Genomic DNA, 9039 nt, shown 5'->3' with positions numbered 1-9039 from the left:
ACAGGTGCTCAGTCACTGGGCTGTGCCGCACAGGTGCTCAGTCACTGAGCTGTGCTTCACAGATGTTGTTCAGTCACTGGGCCGTGCCGCACAGGTGCTCAGTCACTGAGCTGTGCTTCACAGATGTTGTTCAGTCACTGGGCTGTGCCGCACAGGTGCTCAGTCACTGGGCTGTGCCGCACAGGTGCTCAGTCACTGGGCCGTGCCCCACAGCTCCATCCCTGAGCTGTGGCCCACGGGTCACTGCTGTGCCTTTGTGCTTTGAAACATGCTTTCACTAAATTCCCCAGGCTGGCTTTGAACTTACTGTATAACCTGATCTCCTTGAAGTTGTTGTCCTTGTGCTTCAGTCTTCTGAGCACGTGGAATTACACACTGTACTAGTGGGGTTGTTGCTATTTTTTTAAATTAGCATATCTTAATTATATATAAAGTAGGTTTCATTATGCCATTTTATCCATGTACATAATGTATTTCAATCATTTTAACCCCCTCCTGCATTACCCTCATCTGTCCCCCACCCTTATTCTCAATGAGTCCCTTCCTCATCCTTCTACTTTCATGGATTTTTTTTTGTTTGTTTGTGGTTCATTAAGTTTCATATGGTTGTGTACAGGACCAATTGTTTGCTGTTTTTTTTTGTTTTTGTTTTTGTTTTTTGTTTTAAATTAGAACTCATTGTGTACACCAGCCTGGCTTCAGACTCATAGAGATCTGCCTGCCTCTACTTCTGGGAGAGCTGGGATTAAAGGATCACATGTCTAACTACACCTATACTCTTTCCTGTTCTTTTTTTTTTTTTAAAGATTTATTTGTTTTATGTGTATGAGTACACTGTAGCTGTACAGATGGCCGTGAGCCATCATGCAGTTGCTGGGAATTGAACTCAGGACGGCCCTGCTCGCTCCAGCATAATACACTGTAGCTGTCTTCAGATGCACCAGAAGAGGGCATCAGATCTCATTATGGGTGGTTGTGAGCCACCACGTGGTTGCTGGGATCCGAACTCAGGACCTTTGGAAGAACAGTCAGTGTTCTTACCCACTGAGCCATCTCGCCAGCCCCTCTTTCCTGTTCTTAATGCACCTGTCTTAGTCAGGGTTTCTATTCCTGAATGAAACATCATGACCAAGAAGCAAGTTGGGGAGGAAAGGGTTTATTTAGCTTACACTTGCGGGTTGCTGTTCATCTCCAAAGGAAGTCAGGACTGGAACTCAAGCAGGTCAGGAAGCAGGAGCTGATGCAGAGGCCATGAGGGATGTTCCTTACTGGCTTGCCTCCCCTGCCTTCCTCAGCTTGCTTTCTTATAGAACCTAAGACTGCCAGCCCAGGGATGGCACCACCCACAAGGGGCCCTCCCACCCTTGATCACTAATTGAAAAAAATGCCTTACAGCTGGTTGTTATGGAGGCATTTTCTCAAGGGAGGCTCCTTTCTCTGTGATAACTCCAGCTTGTGTGAAGTTGACATACAAAACCAGGCAGTACACACTTCCTCACAGTGTTACTTAGAACAGTTTTTTGATTTCAGCCTTTAAAACTGCTGCAGTATATAAATTGTACCCATATGACTGCTGATTCTACAAAGGTATACACACACACACACACACACACACACACACACACACACACACACACACACCAATGGAATGGTGCAGAATGAGTATGCAGCTGCAGTCCCTTTGTTGCCTTATACAGGTCTAGAGGTGGGTGGCGCTCAGGAAGTAGAAGCAGGAGGATCACTGTTAGTTTTATGCCAGCCTGAGTTACAGAGTGAGATATGTGACACTCAGAAGGAGCGAGAAAAAGAGCGAGAAGAAAGGCTCAATATTGCCACGTTTTCTAATTTTCTTTTGAAGCAATCGGGAATATTTTTTTTTACTTCAATTCCAATTCATAATTATACAAATATGTAGAATATTATTTTCTTGATGTGACATTTTGTTTATTACCTAATATTTTGGTCATTGAAAGCAGTTTTGTGTAGCAGTTCTCAACCAGTAGGATGAGACCCTTTTGGGGGTCACATATCAGATATTTATGTTATGGTTCATAACAGTAGCAAAATTACAGTTATGAAGTATCAATGAAATAATTTTATGGTTGGGGGTCACTACAACATGAAGAACTGTATTAAAATGTTGAAACTTTAGGAAGGTTGAGAACCACTACTGTAGTGTTTTACTTGTGTAAGTAGTGTAATGTTTGGTAGGTTTCTTTTTTTATGTTGCTTATTTTGTGCATATGTGGATGTGTGTGTAAGGTGTGTCATGCAGTGTGTATGGAGAACAACTTTTGAAAGTCATTTCTCTCCTACCACATGGATCCTAGGAATTTAATGGAAGTTGTTAGGTTTGGTGGCAAGTATCTTCATCTGCTAAGCCATCTTGCTAGCCCATTTTTGACATTTTGTAGCTCTTGCTATGGGTCTTGATACTGTTTTTATCAAGAAATACAGTGTCACAAGCAGTACATATGTTAGTATACTAAGATTACCATTACATTGTCAAGTTTGGTATTATAATCATTTCAGATTATTTCTAACCATTTATTTAAAAACATAGAATAATGATTTTACTTTTTCTTTATTTTATACTGTTTACTTAGTGGAGAAATTGTGTATGCTTATGGTGAACAGCATGATGTTTTAAAATATGTATACATGGTAGAATAGCCAAGTAAAGCTAATTAACAAACAATGCCTCACAGACTTCCCATTTTTCTTGTGAGAGCATTGAAAACCATTGTGATTTTCTTAGTGTCATTAACTGCAGCAACTGCTTTGTGCAGATGCAGCACTCAGGAGCTTTTCCATATACTTTTCAGATGGAGCTTCTTGGCCTTAAAATTTGAAGATTATTTTAACTTTTTGTCACTGCAGTTACATATCTTCACCGTTTTGCTACTCTCTATGCAGGAAATCCTTGGAGCTTCACTTTCTGCACCCCTGACATGCTATAAGGTGGTCTACGTTCTCCCTATGCTGACCATTAAGGAGGATAAAGGTACGGACTTTGCTGTTAGAATGTTTCTTTAACTGCATTCTGATTATATTAGTTAATTTCACTCCGTCTTTTATAAGGCACTGGCGTGGTCACGAGCGTTCCTTCTGATTCCCCAGATGATCTTGCAGCACTCAGAGACTTGAAGAAAAAGCAAGCAAGTATTCCTTTTTTGTTCTTGTTTTTAATTCAGTATGGTATCAGTAAGGTTCTGCCGAGCATACATGTTTGTCTCTGGACTGTTACCGCTAACCTGGTTTTCAGGGTTTGGATGTTTGCGGTTAGACAAGTCTGTGACAAATTGGAGAAGGCTATGTGTGTGGTAAGTGTGTGCACCGACACACAGGGGACAGTGGCACATTCGGTGTTCTGCTCTCCCACTGCCACCTTACTCTAGTCCCGGAGGGTTCTCCTTTCCACCTTGTGCAGTGCAGGACTCAGGTCCTCATGCTTCTGCCTGCAGCAGGTTCTCACCCACTGAGTCATTCTCCCAGCCCCAGGAAAGCTTTCTATTTTTATTTTCATATGTTCATTATAGCTGAGAGTATCACCCTTAACTGGAGTGCTGTCTTGATGTCTGTGTGTGTTCTTACATCTGACTGGAGTTCCTACAGGCATGGTCAACCTGTGGCCTGTGGACTCCATGTGTCACAGGATAGCTGTGGATGAGGCTCAGTGAAAAAAATCATAAACTTATTTAAAACATGAAGTTGTCTTTGTAAATTGATTGCCTAGTTCTTAATTGGGAACTGTATAGATGACAGGTTTTGTCATGATATCAAAATATTGGACATACCTGAAGGCCATTCACATTAAAGTAAACTGTTGAGCTTTAAAAGGTCACAGGTCCTTTCATTAGATATTTGATAAAGTTAAAAATTGTTCTACATGGAGAGAACAAATAATAGAAGTTTGAAGCCAGGTCAGAGGGATGCTGAGGCAGGAACGTCTTAAGTATAAGGCCAGTATAGGCTACATGGTAAAGCCTCAGGAAAAAAAAACCCAAAATATTGAGTTTGTTTTTCTTATTGATTGTACCAGTAACAAAACTAAGCATTGATGTTAACTTACGAATTTTCTATAGGCCTTACGAACGAAGTATGGAATCAGAGATGACATGGTCCTGCCATTTGAGCCGGTGAGTATGTGAGTGTTTGCAGGCTTGACACATCTTTATATTGGGGGAAAAAAAGAGACATTTTCATGTTTTCCTTGAAACAAAAATAAACAATTGGTAGAGTTTCAAAATAAGAGAGGGGATTTTCATACTTTAATTTGTTAATTTCCTATTGTAAATAGCAGTAAAAGAAAAATGAACAGTACGCATTTCCTTTCCACTTGCCACCTGCAGTTGGGAACAAATAGCCTTTTAGTCTCCTTGTCCAGCGTAGTTTCATATTATACTGTCTTCTTAGTCTGAGTAATTTCTTGCATTTTAAAGATAACACTGCACCACACCTAACCCATGAATATTTATTTGTAGCCTTCCAGGCTGCTTAGTGTTTGTTGTTTTCTTGTTAGTACCTGCAGAAGAAAGGTCAGAATACTTCTAGCAAATGACTTTCACGAAGAGTCTATAAGAGTGAGCTTGGGCATGCTCAATGCCCTGGATGTGATCCTCAGCAATGGGGAAAGACTTCAAGAGCTTAATATAAACTTGAAACCATTTATAAAAATAGCTAACATTCTTCAGTTCTTGCCCCTTAGTTATTCAGTGAACTGTGAGGCGGGGGTGAGAGCAGGAGCTGCATGTGCTGTCCCTGTGGTCAGGGAGAGCACACCTCCATCTGCAGGCTAGTGGTCTGTGAGCACTGAGTGTAGGCCACTGCCTGGTGACAGTAAAATCTAAGGCGACTCTGCAGAGCATTAGTGGCGAAGGGTCCACGTCCACATGGACTGTGTCTGCATTTCAGCATGAATATATTCTGGTGTTCTGTGCAGGTGCCAGTCCTGGAAATCCCAGGGATTGGAAATCTCCCTGCTGTGACTGTCTGTGACGAGCTAAAAATTCAGAGCCAGAATGACCGTGAAAAACTTGCAGAAGCAAAGGAGAAATTGTATCTAAGAGGATTTTATGATGGTGTAAGTCATAATTTTTATTGCTTTTATTTGTAGCTGTATGCTCTGAGTTAATTCTTTGTTCTAGTGTTAAATTTGCCACTAAGTAAAAAATTGGAAGCTATCAGGCCCATAGCAGGCCTGTAACAGCAGGGTTGGATAGAGAAGCCTGAGTACATATACTTGGTTCCCTTAAAACCACCAGAATGATCCTAGTACAGTGTTTCTTAACCTTCCTAATGCTACAACCTGTCAATAAAGTTCATCGTGTTGTAGTGACCCCAACCATAAAATTATTTTGTTGCTAGCTACTTTGTTGCTAGCTAGTTCATAACTGTAATTTTGCTACTTTTATGAATCCTAAATACCTGATGTATAAGGAGATCTGAAATGCGAAGCCCTAAGAGGTCGTACGTAACCCACAGATGAAAACTCTAGTATACAACTGTCTCCATATGGAAGCCCTAAGAGGTCATATGTAACCCACAGATGAAAACTCTAGTATAGAACTGTCTCCGAAGCCCTAAGAGGTCGTACGTAACCCACAGATGAAAACTCTAGTATACAACTGTCTCTGAAGCCCTAAGAGGTCGTACGTAACCCACAGATGAAAACTCTAGTATAGAACTGTCTCCGAAGCCCTAAGAGGTCGTACATAACCCACAGATGAAAACTCTAGTATACAACTGTCTCTGAAGCCCTAAGAGGTCGTACGTAACCCACAGATGAAAACTCTAGTATACAACTGTCTCCATATGGAAGCCCTAAGAGGTCGCACGTAACCCACAGATGAAAACTCTTAGTATAGAACTGTCTCCATATGGAAGCCTGAGCAGAGACGTGAGTGTCTCTTCCTAGCTCTGCCCTCATTAGCTACAGCTACAGAAAGACAACTGGACTAGACCCAGTTACATTTACAGAAAGACCAATGTTATGTGCTATTATCAGTTGTGTCAATTGTATCTAAATAAAGTTATGGTTATAATAAATGTGATAACTGTTATTCTAAAAATACTTTGGTTGGTGAATTAAGTAAACGTAACTGAGGACACTTGAGGCAAATTTTAATTGTTTTGTATGTTTTCCCCCTCATCCTTGTAGGTAATGCTAGTGGATGGATTTAAAGGGCAGAAGATCCAACATGTAAAGAAGACTATTCAGAAAAACATGATTGATGCTGTATGTCGCATTCTGGGGGCTGTCTGCACTGAGTTCTGTAGTAGAACCTAGCACTGTGTGAAAGAGATAACAAAGTGTTACGGCAGGAAACAGGCCTGTCTGCAGCTCATTTACTTTACATGCCCTGTCATAGGGATGTGATTGTGCTTTAAGGCTGACGTGTGTCCTGTGTTGTAGTGCGTGCCTGACATCTCGGTGTCTAGGAGGTAGAGGCAGGGAGATCTCAATTTCATGGCTAGCCTGGTCTATGCAGACCTTATTTCAACACGCCCCTCCCCCACAACAACAAGGAAAGCAAAAACAAAGCCAACGAAAACCAAAGCTGGAGTGTGCAGAGCAATGTGTCTGGCAGTGGCCACTTTAGGGTCCTTTTTTTGTGTGCTGCTTTGCTTTATATTTTCACCTCCGGTTTCTCCTTTGGCAGAACTCTGCTTAGCTACTTAGCTCTTAAAGTTTGGCAGTGGTCTTTATGTTTACTAAATTAAGAAAAGAAAGCTGGTGATTCATCTCTAACAAGGAGGCAGAGGCTTGAGAAACCTGAGTGTACCACTGGCCTAGGTGCTGGCTCCATAGCAAGACAGTCCCACAATCCATACTTGTGTGATGGCGCGTGCTTGATATCCAGCCCTGGGGAGGTAGAGACAGGCAGGTTCCTGGGGCTCACTTCATAAGCCTGCTTAATGAGTCCCAGGCCAGTGAGAGGCCCTGTCTCAAAGGGAAAGAAGGAGGATGGCACCTGAAGAATGATCTCTGGCTTCTACATGTACACACACACACACACACACACACACACACACACACACACATTTACTTTGTCTTTCCACATTCTTTTTAATTTATCTTTGGAGGGCACAGCTTTCAACTATGTTGCTTACTTTAATACTGACTTCCATCAGTGTCTCTGTCTCTAATTGCATTTCTCTCTCTCTCTCTTTTTTTTTTCTTTTCTTTTTTTCAATTTGTAATCTAGGCTGGCTACAAACTGTGACAATCCTTCTGTTACAGTCTCCCAAGTGGTGCGATTACAGATGTATTACAGATGCTATACCCAACTTTCTCTTATAGATTCTAATCTAAATGTTTATGATGTGGTTTTTTTAGTTATTGGTTTTGTTTTTTGAGATAGGCTGTCCTGGAACTTTTCTCTAAGTCACAGAGCTCTGTCTGCCGATGCCTCTGTAGTCCAGGCTGACATTGAAACCGTCATCTTCCCACTTCAGCCTCCTGTAACTGGGATTCTAGCTGTGCTGCCACATCGGCTGGAGGATAGTTTTTGTTTAGCTGTTTCCTTAGGCTTATTCATTAGCCCCTGGCTTCTACTATGGGAAAAAGAAATCAAGATTTTAATTTTTTAATACCACCTCATATCTTGTATGTGCTTCTTCATCTTTCATGCTTAAGAGGTATTTATGATATGTACTAGGTTAGTCATTGTTTACGTTTCTAAGACATGGCTGATCTGACTGTAGTATGTAGTGAGTATTTTCTTCTCTAGTTTTTGTTTTTCCCTAGAACTAATAGTTGCCCACCCACTTAACAACTTATCCCAAAATTTGCAGCTCTGCATTTTTCTCAGCTTGTCCCTAGTTTCAGTGTGTCACTGGTTGCATCTTAGAATGCACTCCCAGCCACTGTAGCAGGTGCTCTGGATGGGTTGCTGCCACTGTGCTGGAGCATTACGGATTTCCCTGCTTCTTAAGTCTCGTCCCCTTGCTTTAATTCTATGCTCCTCTCTGTTTTCCCCACTCATTTTGATGAAGCTGTGTCTCTAGTAGCTTTCTGGTGAAAGTAAGTCTAGATGGTGTATGCCTTTCCATATTTACATGTGGCTTTCTGGGTAGGAATTCTGGACCGAGCATTCCGGAAGTCGGAAGGGAGATTAGTAGAGATGGTACCAGCAGTTGGTATGCTGGCTTTCAAATAATCTCCTAATTTTGTTGTGGTGTCTGTGTTCTGAACTTTGCCCTAGAAAATAAGCTTTTGACATACTGCTGGCACAGGGTGGGGGTAGTTAGTGTTTGCACTGTAGTGTTCTCGTTTGCTTTCTGTGACTGAGGCAGACACCATGACCAGAAGCAGCTTGGGGAGGAAAGGGTTTATTTCAACTTGCACTTGCAAGTAACAGTCCTTCTGAGGGAAGTCAGGGCAGGAGCTGAAACAGGCTGCTTGCTCACCCACTCATTAGCTCATGCTCATCCAGCTCAGGCAGCCTAGGGTGGGCCCACAGTCGGTTTGGCCATCCCATGTCAATCATCAGTTTAGGGAAAATGCCCCACAGACAGCCTTATAGGCCAGTCTGATCTAGGAAATTCCCCAGTTGAACTTCCTTTTTTCTGGTGACTCTAGCTTGTATTAAACTGACAATAAAAAACTAATCAGCACATGGAAAATCAGGGTATTTGGGCTTCTGATCACTTTTTAAGATGTCAGTCAGTTCTCTTTTCAGGGCTGTCTTTTTCCGCTTGCACAATCGACTCATTCCGCTCATCCCTGAGCTTTTGGAGGCTCTGCCGTGCAAGTGGGGTTTCTCCTCAGCTTTTTCTTCTGCTTAAAATTGATCTAGCTTTCTTCTTTCTTCATTTGTTTGATTCTCTAACATGGGCTTCAACCCGGGGCCTTGTATATACTTGCAGCCTCTCTCCTACTAAGCCACACCCCCAGCCTCAGCTGGCCTCACGCCTACTGGAGCTGCTGTCATTCACTCAGCCTTTGCCCCCACCCCCCCACTCCCCATCTGTTTGTCTTTGTAGTCAGTCCATCTCTTCGTCTTCTTTATTGTCAGTTGCTGGAATTTTTAGAGG

General features: G+C 42.1%; 1 protein-coding gene across 1 annotated transcript in view; it reads left to right on the top strand.

Moving 5' to 3' along the window:
- Lars1 (leucyl-tRNA synthetase 1) overlaps positions 1–9039 on the top strand; it is a 59552-nt gene that overhangs the window by 20460 nt on the left and 30053 nt on the right. Inside the window, exons 11-15 of the mRNA XM_031365570.1 lie at positions 2917–3004; positions 3082–3158; positions 4086–4139; positions 4943–5083; positions 6161–6238. Coding sequence (XP_031221430.1) covers positions 2917–3004; positions 3082–3158; positions 4086–4139; positions 4943–5083; positions 6161–6238 — 438 coding nt within the window. The remainder of the gene's footprint in view (positions 1–2916; positions 3005–3081; positions 3159–4085; positions 4140–4942; positions 5084–6160; positions 6239–9039) is intronic.

This window comes from Mastomys coucha, unplaced genomic scaffold (genome assembly GCF_008632895.1).
Source record: "Mastomys coucha isolate ucsf_1 unplaced genomic scaffold, UCSF_Mcou_1 pScaffold13, whole genome shotgun sequence".
NCBI lineage: Eukaryota > Metazoa > Chordata > Mammalia > Rodentia > Muridae > Mastomys > Mastomys coucha.
The sequence above is the reverse complement of the archived record's forward strand: the minus strand, read 5'-3'. Positions and strand labels throughout refer to the sequence as shown.